This window comes from Protomyctophum parallelum (assembly GCF_964188405.1).
Source record: "Protomyctophum parallelum genome assembly, chromosome: 12".
In the NCBI taxonomy this organism is placed as follows: Eukaryota; Metazoa; Chordata; class Actinopteri; order Myctophiformes; family Myctophidae; genus Protomyctophum; species Protomyctophum parallelum.
In genome coordinates, this window is record NC_139712.1 from 24,809,195 (window position 1) to 24,824,938 (window position 15,744).

A 15,744-nucleotide genomic window follows, 5' to 3' on the forward strand; every position below is an offset into this window, starting at 1 on the left:
CAGGTCTAGTGCTACTTAAAGCATGACGAAAATGTGTACATAGGTCGTGATGATATTGCAAGTGGATGCCAAAACAATTAACAAAACATAATACATGTAAAAAAAGAACATGTTTTTTTCTTTAAAACCTGGACAAATTAATGTGTTTTTACTGTGATAAAAAAAATGGTGAACTTAAAGGTATATTCAGTGATTTCACTTAATTCAAATATCACTTATTTTTTGTTTTGTTGTGATAATCCTCTCTACTATAGAGTGTGCTGACCATATAAGGAGTTCCTCCCTGTCCCCAGTTAACCCCTGGGGGTCAAAAAACCTTAGGTTTCGTTTTTGGCTCTCTATCCTGATTGGATGAAAGGCTTAGGTCCCAGCCAAAAACGAAACCTAAGGTTTTTTGAGTGAAATCACTGAATATACCTTTAACATTATAAATGATACTGTATGTCATGAACCGACCACATGTACACCACAGGGCAGGGCCGACACACCAGGGTTAGTTATCCCATTTTGAGCGGGTTACCTTTTGGTGGTTACATAACTTACATACATTATGTTATAATTTAGCTATTGAAAAATAGCTAAATAGCTCATATTGCGGCAACGAGTGCCGCACTATGAACTTGTAGGTCTGCTATTTATTTTTTTAATCGTGAAAATATTTATTTCAGATTCTTTTAAATGTTGAGGTCGGGCCTAAAGGGTTTATATAGTATACCTGAAGGCGTCAGACATCTGCCGGGGGCAGGGCCGACACGCCAGGCGAGCCATCACCCATTGCACCTCGTAGCGGCCCGTGAACCACGCCCACTCCCTGGCCGTCAGCTTGCGTCCGTGGTCCCTGGCGTTCACGTCGCTCCCTGGTGGGGCAACAACAGACACATGGTCAGTGGTTCGTTTGGTATGTCGGTTCTTCACCACTGGCACGGATTGACCCAGTGGTTCCCAAAGTGGGCTCCGGGGACCCCCCCAGGGCTCTTTGAGGGAGACACACCTGGTCCCAATTATCCCCTTGGGTATAAAAGCAGGCTGGCTGAGGCCTCTCCCTCTCCCTTGCACAGGTCACACTGCTTGTTTGGTTATGCTTGTTTGAAGTAGTTTCAGTTCGGTTGATTTCTGCACATACTGTACAGTACAGTCCATGTTCACACAGCCATACACACTTTACACTACTGATGTCACTGACCATTCACACCTCATACATGTTGCACCTTTTAAGCCTTATTTAGTTATAAATAAAATAATGTTAAGTTTACTCCTGTGTGTCGTCTCCCTATTTGTCATGATGTGAGCCAGTTCATGACAAGCTAGCTAGATGATAGTTGTACACTCAGAGTTACAGACCCAAATACACATTTGTACACTCTCAGTTAAATTAACATTGATTTTACAATATAAATTGGGGTCTCAGAGATAGAAATGCCATTAAATCGGGGTCTGTAGACTAATATGCATGTCAAACCTCCCGTTCCTTGAAATTAAACAGGTTGAGAATCACTGTTAAGAGCCGTACAAATGCTCTTATTGGGGGTATTTGGCATATATTTTCTAATGGGGGTCCGCGGGGCTAATTAGTGTCAATTTGGGGGTCCTTGTCAGTACAGTTTTCAGGAAAAAAAAACATGTTTCTATGTCAGTGGTTTCTCAAAGTGTTTCATGTCATCCCCAAAAATTGGCTGCCAACTGAAAACATGTTTTTCCAGGGAACCCAGGGGGTCTTAAATAAAATAAATCACACCCGTGTGAAGTGAGGGGCGCTAATATATTAACCCATTTAGACCAGAGCTCGATTCTACAAAATGTCTTCTAAATCCTGAAAAACCTATGTTTCTATGTCGGTGGTGCTCAACCCTTTTCATGTCAATGAATGAATTATCTGTAATTGGCCGCTGACCCCCCCCCCCCCCCCCCCCCCATCTAAAAAATATGTTGTTCCAGGAACCCCTCCAGAAGCAAAGACTTGAGTTAAAAACTTTCGCTCTGAAAGAATATATTCCGAGATCTGCACATTTTCACGATTATTATTTTTTTAGCTAAAGTATAACATAATGCTTTAAAAACACCAGAAGGGTGGCTATCCCAGCCTACCTGCGGTCATGAGCGAGCGCACACACTCAACGCGCCCCTGCATGGCGGCCTTCATCAGGGCCGTGAAGCCGTGGACGTTCTTCTTCTCCAGGTCCAGACCCGTGAAGTAGTTCAGCAGATAGTTGGTGATCAACACGTGGCCTGCATGGTGAAGGCAATTATTAACCACAACGTTTTTACATTACTTACGTGTTCCCATTACCCCCCCCCCCCCCTCCCCCCCCATTTAGACCAGAGGATGATCCTGACAGTTTTCTGGAAAAAACCCATGTTTCTATGTCAGTGGTGCTCAAACTATTTCATGCCCACATAATTATATGTAATTGGCCGCGGACGCCCATTTGAAAATATGCTGTTCCATCTGTTTACAATGACGTTATTTTTCAGAAAGGAAGCCATTGAGGGTAATGCTTCCAACTCGAGTAGAATTATTAATGTTCTGTACAGTAGGGGAGAGCCGCCAAGGATGTAACATTTTGCACGTTTCATTTTTTTACTCCGAGATCCGTTTATCTACACATTTCCGGCAACGGACCTACACATGTCTGCTACCAAGAGATAACGTTCATGTTACAACCGTGAAGCGTTACAATCGTGGCGGCTCTCCCCTACAAACTTGTGTCCATGACAAAGAAAATATATGATGTGGAGACAATGGGCATGCACATGCTTAAAGTGAATGGCACGTCGAGTGGCAAATCGAGTGGAAAAGCAACATGCAAAGTGAGTTTAACATTGTTTAATGTTATTTAATGCAATCAGAAAGTAGTTTTTTTCCACTCACTAGGCATTCCTGCATAACTTCCGGGTTTGATGATGATGTCACGCGCATACCCTCTATAAAGACTATTATTATCATTATTATTGAAGGTGGTTTCAATTTTCCATTTGCTCAGTACAATAGTGTGCAGGGTTGAGTATGTTGAATCTAGTTTGCATTTAATGAGGATTTAGTTGACACAGTGAAATAAAATGGCGATAGTATTCAGTGTGGGGCAGACGGCCTGTTACAGCCAGATTTGGGAGACCAGTAGCTTTGTTGTTGCAAGGAAAGCGGTAAAATTAGACTTTCGTGGTTGTTTTCGTCTCAGATTTAGTCCGACGGAGGGACACAGTTTAACTCTATGGGGACACAAAAGCGACACAAAAGTAGGACCCGGAAGTATCTCTGTAGTGGGTGCTTACGTCACGGCTGAAATACTGAATAGCTACAGTTTAAAATAAGTTGGTTAAAGTGGTTATTTAAAAGCTAAGGTGCGTAAGATGCGTTCCAGGTCTTAATTGGTATAAGGAAAGGTGGTTCCCAATGTGGGGTCGCCTTGGAACCGCCCTCTTAACGGCCGCGGGAGGTTCCCGGCCCTCACTGCTCTAAATAACAAGAAGAAACTGTGCGTGCATGCATGCGTTTGTACGTGCGGTGCAGGGCCGCTTTTAGTGTAGTGCGAATGGTGCCGCCGGCGCCGCACAGGGCCTCGCGCATGCGAGGCCTCGCGCTAGGCAGCGTTTGTTTTTTGTTTTTTTTAAAACACTTTCCATCTCAGAGTCGGAGCTAAAATAGGCAGGGGCGGTTATTAGCGCTACGCACGGCGGCTAGAGGCCCCGGGAGTTCTCCCTGAAAGATATCGCATCGCAGATTGCAGCCCGTTCCGTCGCAGTTTATTTTTCACCTATTTAAGCTGCGGTCGGTTTGGGGCCGCATGGACTGACGACCTCTCCCTCCCTCCCCCTCTCCCTCCCCCTCTCTCCCTCTCTCTCCCTCTCCCTCTCCCTCTCCCTCTCCCTCTCCCTCTCCCTCTCCCTCTCTCTCTCTCTCTCTCTCTCTCTCCCTCTCCCTCCCTCCCCCTCTCCCTCTCTCTCTCTCTCTCTCTCCAGTCAGTCAGTGTCATGATTTCACAATTTTCTAATTGAATTTTGATCGATCACAAACTGTCACAAGCAAATGTGATACTTAATATTTATAACAAATAACAGCAACACAAATAAAATAACATAATGTGGAGGACCACAATCTCTGCATTCACACTGTTAAGCTGCTAAATTGGGCAGTGCATGTCAATTTCTTACTTATTGGAGATGAGAACCTGGCATAATATTTGTAGGAAAGTGAGTAAAAGTAAGTATTAATTAATGAATTAATGAAAAAAATAACGCGCGCGCACATCGTTCCCCCGACATATCGCACAGGGCTCCGCATTTCTCCCAGACACCTCTGCGTGCGTGTGCACATAGCTCACCTGCCTGTGAAGCGGTGATGAGAGCCGTGTTGCCCTCGAGGTCCTGCCAGTTGACGTCCAGGTATGGACACTGAGACAGCAGCATGACCACGTCAACGTAGCCCTGGTAGCACGCCACCATCAGCCCGGTCTGTGGGACGGACAGACAGACAGGGGGGGGGGGGGGGGGGGGGGAGAAAAGTAAGAATAGGTTTTAGTGTAGCATGAAAAACAGAGGAATCAACCACAAGGTGACTGAGGGGGCCTATATACAGGTTTAATGTTTGTTTTTAGTTCAATGTTTGTTTTAAAAACGCCATTGACAATGAAGGGATAATTTCATCTTGTCCCCAACACAAACATTAGATGCCATTGGCCCGGTTTTCCCAAAGGAGTGTTGCATATATGCTCAGTTGCTCCTCTAGGCCGCACACAGAAGCCTGTGAACATATACATTCCGAAATGTAATTTAATAATATTTGGAATTAATTATTATTCTGTGTGCGGCCCAGAGGAGTGCAACACCACCTCTTACACCATGGTGTAAGAGGTGTCTTTCGGGAAACCGGGCCATTAACAATAAAGATAAATTAATGTTTGTGTTTGCACCGTTTGTTACATCACCTAATCAACATGAGTTAGACTTTAATATATTAGCGCCCCTCACTTCACACGGGGTGATGGTTTACTCAGTACTCTACTTGTAGTAGTATTACTATACATAGTACTATTGTAATTCCCTTCTTACTGGCCTACTGATCTAGGTTTTACTCGACAGAATCAACACTGCTTCAGTACAATTCTGAATTCAATCTGAATAATGGGAGTCTTAACCACATGAATCCTGGTGAGATGAAAGCAGTGTCACCAGATGGAGGCATGCATAAACACATGTATGATAATCAGTCCAGTGTCACAACCATGCATGTCTGTGTGCCTTCCAGAAGATCAGTGGAAACAAAGTGTTGTTTTTGGCAGCACATTTTGATTTTAGTTTTAGTCATAGTCTCTTGAATAGTTTTCATTTAGTTTTAGTCAATTTTTTTGTATTTTGGTGGGCGTTGATGCCGTCGTAATGACTGATTTTACACTTGGTGAAAATAGCAGCTCACAACGCGTTGCAGCGCAACGTGTAGTGTGCTTGTAGATCTGCTATTTTCAGCATGCAACCAAGTGGAAAATGACTTATACTGGATATCTTGTCCACTAGTTCCTTCCTAACATTTTAGTCTAGTTTACGAAATTGTCAATATATTTAGTCTTAGTTTTAGTCATCATAGTTTAGTTGTCATTCAGTTTCCATTTAGTTTTCGTCAGTGCAAAAGGGTAGTTGACGAAAAATCTTCGACTTAGTTTTAGTCAACAAAAACAACACTGAACATTATGGAAAGCATGCAAAAATGTCACATTTCAGGATGTGAAACTTGTCCAAATAGATACAATGCAGACCATTATTTAGTCACATGCTCTTGTCAATACTTTTCATTGGTTGAATATTTATAGAAAATCACAGACATACCTAATCCATACAGGACGGGAACCCCTTTTGGTGTTTTAAGCATTATGTTATTCTTTAGCTGCACAGAGTGCCGCGTACGAGCTTGAAGATCTGCTATTTTTGAAAAATCTTGAAAATGTGGTGCAAATTAATCTCTTCACATAGCGAAGGTTTTTAACTCATATCTTTGCTTCTGGGGAAGCATATTTTCAGATGGGGGCTGGCGGCCAATTCATTACATAATTATAATTTTTGGGGTCCTTGACATGAAATAGTTTGAAAACCACTGATATAGAAACACTTGAAGATATTTGTAGAATCCGGTCTCAATCCAAAATGGGTAAAACACTTCCCAACATAAAAAAAAAGGAAAAATAGCTAAAGCAGCCGAGCTACAAGCTCACGGCGCGCCGCAAAGTGGTGCATTGTGAGCTTGTAGATCGGCTACACATTCACCATATGCCACCAGTGGGGGAATAAACAATGGCATATGGAGATAGGAGGTTTCTGCCCCCGACAGCAACAATAAGACATGTGTTCTGTCTTCAAGGAGTTTAGTGAACTGTCCTGACCCCATTGGAAGTATTTAGAACCCCCTCACCCCTCCCCATGCCGACTAGTGTTTTTTTCATGGGAGCATTTCTGTGTCGACCTGTGTTCATTCATGGCAGCATAGTTGCTCTTTTATGTGTGTGCTTGTGCGTGTGCGCGCCCACGTGCGTGCGTGTGTGTGTGTGTGTGTGTGTGTGTGTGTGTAGGTGCCTAGGTGGGCATTCATATATGGGCTGTGATGTGTACACAGGGTCTGGAAAGTCCTAAAAGTTGGGTGTTTTCCCGGTAGACGAAGCCTCCATCAGCCAACACACACACACACACACACACACACACACACACACACACACACACACACACACACACACACACACACACACACACACACACACACACACACACACACACACACACACACACACACACACACACACACACACACACACACACACACACACACACACACAAAATCAGACCCAAAACGACCAAATTTGTGACCGTTAATTCACTCACTTTGTGGAAGTCAACATGCATGGATCTCTTGTCCACTAGTCCCTTCCTAACATTTTAGTCTAGTTTTTTTTATGACTATATTTAGTCTTAGTTTTAGTCATCATAGCTTACGTTTTCATTTTGTTACCATTTAGTTTTCGTCAGTGGAAAAAAGGTAGTCGACGAGCATTTTTCGTCTTAGTTTTAGTCGACGAAAACAACTGGGTGAGAGTGTCCGTGCGGACATTTGGGAGGTCAGGGTTCGGTTCCCCAGCCAGACCATATCAAACTAATCAAAGGGACCCAGTGCCTCTCCGCTTGGCACTAACGTGACATACTGGCGTTATTTCCAAAGGGGTGTGTTTTCATAATAATATAAATTTTAGTATTATTAAATGGTGGTAAGGGATAACTAGTAGAAAACCATTAAACATGTATATATTCTGAGTCAGTTTTTCCCGAAGAATGTCCGTCGACTAAAAAAATACTAATAACACGGATTGAAGAGACTGACTAAAACTAAAATCTAAATTTGGTGTCAAAATCAACACTGGACAGAACGACGTCTTCACTGCGGACGGCGTTGATAAATCATGTTGATTTAGTCACGCGGAAGAAGAAGGAAGGACTGGAATCTGGATCCGCAGGTCCGGATAAGTAAAATCAACAGGAAATCCCAGCCCCCCCCCCCCCCCCCGCCCCCGCCCCCTCGACCAACACACACACACACACACACGCACACGCACGCACACGCACGCACACGTACGTATACACGCACACAAACTGAGGGGGACAGAAGCAGAGTGAGGGAGAGTCTCTCTTTAATGAGCTCAGTCACTACTTGTACAAATCCGTTCTGCCGTGACAACACTGTAGTGTGACCTGTGATGTAGCTTAACCATGGTCAGCGGAAAACTTCACTTCACTACGCTATAGCGCATGCAGCTGCAGGATGAGGCAGCCTTTTCCTGCATCTGGCAACATAGTCTAGTAGCCAGAATGTGAACCCGGACATGTCGAGTACACCAATGTTTTATGTTATAAATGTTGAGCATGGGTCCCCAGCATGTAGAAACTGCCGGATGCTAACTTGTATTTGTTGAGCAATTTTCATAATTGGCATAATTGGCATTGACCATACCATTCACAAACTATAGATAGAAGGCAAAATATTCAAAATTTCATCATGCTTTATGTAGCATGTGACTAGGGGTTTTTCATGATGCTGAATCCATTCCAAGCATTAGTTTTGCAAGAAAATCACTCATTGGGCTAAAAACGGCCATTGCAGTCATCACAAATGTGATGATGTCAGCACAATTGGTGGGCATGGCCGTTTTTAGCTCCCATGTTTTTTTTGCAAAACAAATGCTTAACGCCATTGCCGTAGCTCTACGGCAATTGCGCTTTTATAGTAGTTAGTGCTGTCAATAACACAGGATCGCACCATTAAGATCATTGTGGCCATAATCACCCATTCTGTTTCATTCAATCGCCTGTATCTCCTATTCCTTGTCCCAGATGGCATTTTTGGTCAAAACCAGGTTTATTCCACGGCCCCGAGCCGGCCGGCCATGTGATCCTTCTGCATCATGTTAAAGCAGCACCAGTGGCAAACATTGAACGGTGTTGCATTGTCACACACCCGCAACATGAGTTCACAACATCCGGTCTAGATTTTTGGCTCTTCAAAATAAAAGAGGGGAAAAAACAGGGACAAATGCTGGCGTGAATTATATCATAAATGATCAATTAATGCTATAGCGGCCCCCACACACCGGGCGCGATTTTCTGATTTTTAGCAGCGTTTCTCCATCGGTTTTCCGAAAAATGCGTCCAGTGTGCAACCACCTTAAGAGTTAATACTTTTGGTAGGTTTTGATAGGACCAATATTTTTGTACGTCCACTGAAGTAAATTTAGAATTCGAGACTTCAGAGTATGTGTACGTTGCAGTTAAATTAAGTAAAACATAGTAGTAATGGAGGCCCGGGTTGTCAATCTCGCCTCAGGGCCCGTGGGACATTGTAACCGCTACTGCACACGTAGCATGATACAGAGACATGCAGCCAGAGAGAGAGAGAGAGATAGAGAGAGAGAGGTGTACAGCAGACAGACAGACAGACAGAGACAGAGAGAGAGAGACAGAGAGAGAGGTGTGAAGCACACAGACACACAGCATAATATAATAGGATACGTTTTCTAAGAACTGCCTGATTAGTTCACGCATGCACAGGGGCCTTGTTGTGGCTTTTAGAAGCATGCACTGTAGCTGAACCCAGCCAAATGCACGTCACACATTGTCCTCACAATGTCTGTGTCTCACATTCTAATACAATCCTGGAGACATTTAGCCCTCACAAGTAGCACCCCCCCCCCCCCCCCCCCCTTGGCAAGCACATGGACTTGTAGGAGTTGAGACATTACTAGAGGAGCTCCAATGAGGTTTTTTGGGGACCGATCCCAATCACACGATTGTTTTCCTCATGATCGGCCCGACACCGATCTTGTGCGTAAAAAGGATAAAATTTGAATATTTTGAAAATGATTAGATGTCGAAACTGTTCCTGTGTGTGTGGGGAGGAATGTTTAGGCCTGTCGCAAAGATGCAAAATAATATTATACCAGTATACAGTATATCTGATTGACTTTTATACCCCTTGACACAAAGTCTTCTGAAAGAAAGCATTTTCACGACTTTTCAAAAATAGCAGACCTACAAGCTCGTAACTATGAGCTTGTAGATCTGCTATTTTTCAATAGCTAAAGTATAACATAATGCTTAGTTAAAACACCAAAAGGGGTTCCCGTCCAGAATGGGTTAAATGGTATAAAAGTATTGGTTCCTCCAGATCGTGTAAATTGAGCCGATCGGCGATCATTGATCGAGTCATTTTTAGAAACCTATAGATTAAACCAACATTTTGTTTGGCTCCATTCCACAGATACATATTGTGGAAAATAGCCGATCTACACGCTCACAAACAACGATTACTTGTGATGCCGTAATGGTCTTTTTTTTTTCATTTTAATCTTTAACCTCTGGCACTGTCGGTGGCTCTGTGTAGGCATTTAATCTCTGCATAAAGGTTGAAATGTCACACATGTTCACACACAGTAGAGTACAGTATAGTACGTGCAGAAGCACACACGATGCATGGCTAGCAGTACAATATAGCCCACCCGTCAACTGTACTGTGTACTCCAGGCTAAAAATAACACCTCTTTCCTGACGGCACAATCAACAGGAGAGGCACTTCCAGAGGTGGGTGGGTGTAGTAACGTGTGTGTGTGTGTGTGTGTGTGTGTGTGTGTGTCTGTGTGTGTGTGTGTGTGTGTGTCTGTGTGTGTGTGTGTAGAGGCAGAGAGAAACAAACCAAGACAGTGCATACAGCAGTGTCCTGTCCTTTCCTGACCGCAAGCGACTCCGGAGGACCCATTTCTATGGGTCGCACGTAAAATAGCCGATATACAAGCTCACAATGCGTCGCAACGTGACGCGTTGTGAGCTTGTAGATCGGCTATTTGCGAGTGTGAAATTGGCCATTATGACAACATCAAGGCCCGCCGAAATACATTTTAGTCAACTAAATCAACTGTAGATTTAGTCGACTAAAATCTTATGATTATTTAGGCGAACTAGACTAACCCTAAAACTAAATGAAAACTATTCAACATTCCAGGTGACTAAAACTAAATGAAAACCTTTCAAGAGACTATGACTATATATATATTTTTAAATCTAAATCTGCTGTCAAAATCAACACTGCTCATTTCCATGACAAGAACTAATAAAGCCAACCGCCTAATTATTGCTGGAGAAATGGAGACAACTTTGGTGGTTAATGGTTGAATGACAGCAGTGGTTGTTGTTTTGCGATTGGATAAATGCTTGGATTTAACACACACACACACACACACACACACACACACACACACACACACACACACTTCGATTTCTTTATTTGAGTCCACATTTATCAAATACATTATCAAGGGCACAAATATTTTCAGTTGCTTATATACTACGCACTCGAAACATCACGTGTCTCAGTGCTTGAGTCCAAACAAGCCCTAAATGTACAGAATATAGGCAACACATGAACTTATTCACAGCAAACATTGGTCACTTCAGTCTGTCATATTACCAACATCGAACGTAAATCATGGGTATAAAAAGCACCTTCTCCTCCAAATAGACCGACTGCCTATAATGGAGGAGATTGAACAGTATGTTGCAAGCTGCTTTGCCTTACACTTGGACAACCCTATAATCCTCAAGCCTCTGACCACTAGCCTGTGGACATGGCCCAGGCTGCCAAATATAAAAACAATGAGTTGACACGTATAGCCCAGTTGTATAATGGCCTGTACTAATGGTTGATATTTTACTTGTTTAGTAAGGAAAGCTTCCTCTAAACTTGAATCAAAAGCACAGCCAACTTCCAATAGAAAAACCTCTGCTGTTCAATTATAATGACATCTGGTGTATTTGCAGTTATATTTGCAAACACGGTTGGGTCATTGCATTGAAACATTTCTGGATTCACACAAGAATTTGTGTGAAACACAACGGAGGAATGAAACATAGGTGACACATCTTTGGCAATAATGTTCACAATTCTGTCATGCCTGGCTATATACAGTCCTTTGTAAATATTACAGCCGTTTAATATATGAGACATAGACTCTAGTCTATGGTCTGATGCTGTCCATTGTGTAGACAGTGAGGGTCATGATTATTGGGATACCAGATTGATAGATTCAGTTTGGTTGGCAGCACCTGGAGGCATGCCTTTACTGTGAAGATGAGAATGTCCTCATCAATCGCTGCGTTTTTTAGAATTGAGTGGGACACGGAGTGATCAGCTGACTGGAGGCACGCAAGCTTCCCTTGCAGCCGTAGTCCTGTCCAGCACCGTATTCTATGCTGCTCTCTGAGCGCTAGAAGATGCGCACCGTTGTTAGGGAGCGCGCTTGTTGTTCCGTCGTCGCGGCTTACTGTTGCGCGAGCGTTGATTGACAGGTCAGTGATCACAGATTCAGAGACGTGCACCGTCTCGTTGTCCGCTCCTTTCCACTCCAAAGAGACACCAGTCCAGTTACCGTAATTTCCGGACTATATGCCGCTACTTTTTTCCCATGCTTTCAACCCTGCGGCCTATACAACGGTGCGGCTAATCTATGGATTTTTACAGCTAACGGCCACTAGGGGACCTAATGAATCTATCTCTATGGCCGGCTATGGCCTCTATGCGGCTTATAGTCCAGTGCGGCATGTATATGTACACATTTGGTTTTTTCCCTAAATTTAGCTGGTGCGGCTTATATTCAGGTGCGGCTTATAGTCCGGAAATTACGGTACACAGATCGTTCAGATCAAGCCAGTCAGAGTTTACACCAAAACCAGTTGCGTTGGTATCCAATTTACCACTGGGCTTCTTTTTGAACCCGAGGAAGCTGGGGGGTCTCTTGTTTTAGGGACCTTGCATCGCTCCAGATCGAGAATTAGCGAGGCTCTGATGAGGTAGGTTGTCGATCGGACCAATGCTCCGTCGGATTCAAGTATAGTAACCATTAAAGATGTGGGTTAAAGTCCTATATGAGTTTGTGCTTTTGATTTTTTCATATGTCACCCCGTCTACACCACTTGCTTTATAATTGGGTAAATTGTCGATTACTTTTTTTCACCTCTTCTTCGGTGAAATGTGCAGTGTTTGGTAGATGCTCTGGTTCAGGTGATAATATCAAGTCGGACACACACACACACACACACACACACACACACACACACACACACACACACACACACACACAGTAAGCCATGGGGTAATATCTAGGGCCAGGAATAGAAAGGCTTAGCCTTATCAGTCACCTATGGCTGAATGAATGAATGAAAGAAGGAGAGAGGTATTGATCTCTCTCTCTCTCTCTCTCTCTCTCTCTCTAAGGTTGTGTCCAAACCCCATTGTGGGGTCGTGGTCCGGTCTACGAAAAGAAAAAATGCAACTATCAATATTTAAGTATATAAATATAAATATATATAAATATAAGTCACTTCACAGAATACAGCAGAGAAGAACATATACGCCCAAAGTCATGGTGACACCGTCTCCAATGCTCAGATCAATCAGTCCTAGTTACTCCTCTAAGTGAAGAAACCATCTGATTGCCTTGATTAGGCTTCTTGGTTCTAATGGGTTAGCCCCCACGCATGCACGCATGCATGCACGCACACACGCACACTCCTCTAAACAAACAAAAAAAGCCAGTATGCTAAGCCAATGGGAGACTAGTCCTATACGGCCAATGGGACACTAAGCCCCACGGCCAATGGGTCACTAAGCCCCCACGGCCAATGGGACAGTAAGCCTCTCCCCCGCCACACCATGACTATAGAGACTGCAAAACGCGACAACAGAAAGCCATACTAAGGCGCAATATGCAAGAGAAATATGGAATGCAAGCTGATATATGACTAGTCATTTCTTGTTTTTTGAGTGGTGCAACCACTTCAAGGAACAGCAATGTCCGTGTTCACCTATGTTTCCGTGTGACGTTAATGAGCACCAGTATATGACTGAGTACCAGTAGGGGCGCTGTTGTGCCAGAAACAGAGAGAGGGATAGTGCTGCACTGTTGCCTGCTAATGAGAGAGAGAGAGGCTCATAACGCGGCACTTGTAGGTTTTTTTTTTTAATCGTGAAAATGTGGAAAATGTGCAAATATACATAATACATATTCTTTCAGAGAGAACATTTTCAACTCAAATATTTGCTTTTGGGGGGTCCCTGGAACAACATATTTTCAGATGGGGGTCGGCGGAAATTACATATATTTTTGGGGCTCCTTCACATGAAAATGTTTGAGAACCACTGACCTATAGGGTTTTCAGAAAACTGTCATGATTTAGAAGACATTTAGTGTAGTTGCCAGCCCATAGAGCCCCATTGTGAACCCGGACATGTTGAGTACACCAACGTTTTATGTAAGGAATGTTTAGTATGGGTCCCCAGCATGTAGAAACTGCCGGATGCTAACTTGCATAATATGTTGAGCAATTTTCATAATTGGCATAATGTCACTATACCATTAACAACCTATAGAAACAAACATTTCCAAATTTCATCATGCTTTATGTAGCATGTGATGTGTCAAACTAGGAGGTTTTCATGATGCTGAATCCATTCCAAGCATTAGTTTTGCAAAAAAGAAACACTCCTTGGGCTATAAAAGGCCATAGCTACTAGTTTGACACGTCACATGCTACATAAAGCATGATGAGATTTTTTTTTCCTTATAGGTTGTTAATCGTATGGTCACATATTATTCCAATTATGTTAGCATCCGGCAGTTTCTAATTTTCTACATGCTGGGCACCCATACTCAACATTTCTAACATAAAACGTTGGTGTACTCAACATGCCCGGGTTCACATTCTGGCTACTAGACTAATTTGTAGAATCGTCTTGAGGTCTAAATGGGTTTTAATCAGGCTGGGAACCAGGCCAAGTACAAGTTAGTAGAAACACACGCTGTAGCAGCAAGCAAGCAAACATGCAAACAGAATATTTCTGTTTCTGTCAATAGCCTGTCTGCATGTTTGACTCTCTCTCCCTCTCTCTCTGTCAGTCAGTCATCCAATGTAATGCATTACTGAGAAGCTTCCATTGATTTCATGTGTTTGCTGGCATCAATCAATACATATTATGAACTTCAATGAAGTTGACTGTTGGTCTGTCTGTTGGTCTGTCCGTCCAACTGTCTGTCTGTCTGCCCGTGGGTCTCCTGACTGTTGGTCTGTCCGTCCAACTGTCTGTCTGTCTGTCTGTCTACAAGTCGGTCTCCTGACTGTTGGTCTGTCCATCCAACTGTCTGTCTGTCTGCCCGTGGGTCTCCTGACTGTTGGTCTGTCCGTCCAACTGTCTGTCTGTCTGCCCGTGGGTCTCCTGACTGTTGGTCTGTCCGTCCAACTGTCTGTCTGTCTGTCTGTCTGTCTGTCTGCCCGTGGGTCTCCTGACTGTTGGTCTGTCCGTCCAACTGTCTGTCTGTCTGTCTGCCCGTGGGTCTCCTGACTGTTGGTCTGTCCGTCCAACTGTCTGTCTGTCTGTCTGCCCGTCGGTCTCCTGACTGTTGGTCTGTCCGTCCAACTGTCTGTCTGTCTGTCTGTCTGCCCGTGGGTCTCCTGACTGTTGGTCTGTCCGTCCAACTGTCTGTCTGTCTGCCCGTGGGTCTCCTGACTGTTGGTCTGTCCGTCCAACTGTCTGTCTGTCTGCCCGTGGGTCTCCTGACTGTTGGTCTGACCGTCCAACTGTCTCTGTCTGTCTGCCCGAGGGTCTCCTGACTGTTGGTCTGTCCGTCCAATTCGTTCATCTGGCGATATGCCTCTGTGTACTTACTGTCTATCCCCGGTAAGTATGTAATAAGTAAGCTTTCCCGAGCCATGAGGCCTATCTCCTGTTTCTGTAGCGTGAGGCAGCTTTATGTACAAACTAAACCCCCTGAAGTATACACCCCCCCGTCTGCCCCCAGGACATGACGCTAGTATGTCACAGGGGGCATATATATACAGTATACCCCCAATGCAACGAACGGGGGCAGGTGCTCAGATCGGTGGACCAATAGGACCCACCGTCTGTTTTTCGACCGGCACCCCATGCCCCTCTAGACCAGAACCCAGACAGGATCATAGGGGTAAGACAACTCCCCTCTCTGCAGTCTATTCATGAGCAGGCTACACTAAAACATGCTCAAAAAAGTGTCAGTGACGTTACCCATGTTTTAAATGGCGAGATTGTGCCTTCTGGGAGAATATACAAAGAGTGGACCTCGGTAAAATCAGATAAAAAAAATCGTTTGTAGCAGCATCAACTAAGATGTTGAACGAGGCTCTGAAATGTGTGTC

At 43.9% G+C, this 15,744-nt stretch overlaps 1 protein-coding gene across 1 annotated transcript in view; it reads right to left on the reverse strand.

Annotated features, from left to right (window-relative positions):
- The window catches only part of LOC310867595 (ankyrin repeat domain-containing protein 33B-like), a 43,837-nt gene that overhangs the window by 12,776 nt on the left and 15,317 nt on the right, over positions 1–15,744 (reverse strand). The window contains exons 3-5 of the mRNA XM_083777710.1: positions 4,320–4,449; positions 2,086–2,226; positions 716–857 (exon numbers count right to left, since the gene is read on the reverse strand). Coding sequence (XP_083633836.1) covers positions 716–857; positions 2,086–2,226; positions 4,320–4,449 — 413 coding nt within the window. The remainder of the gene's footprint in view (positions 1–715; positions 858–2,085; positions 2,227–4,319; positions 4,450–15,744) is intronic.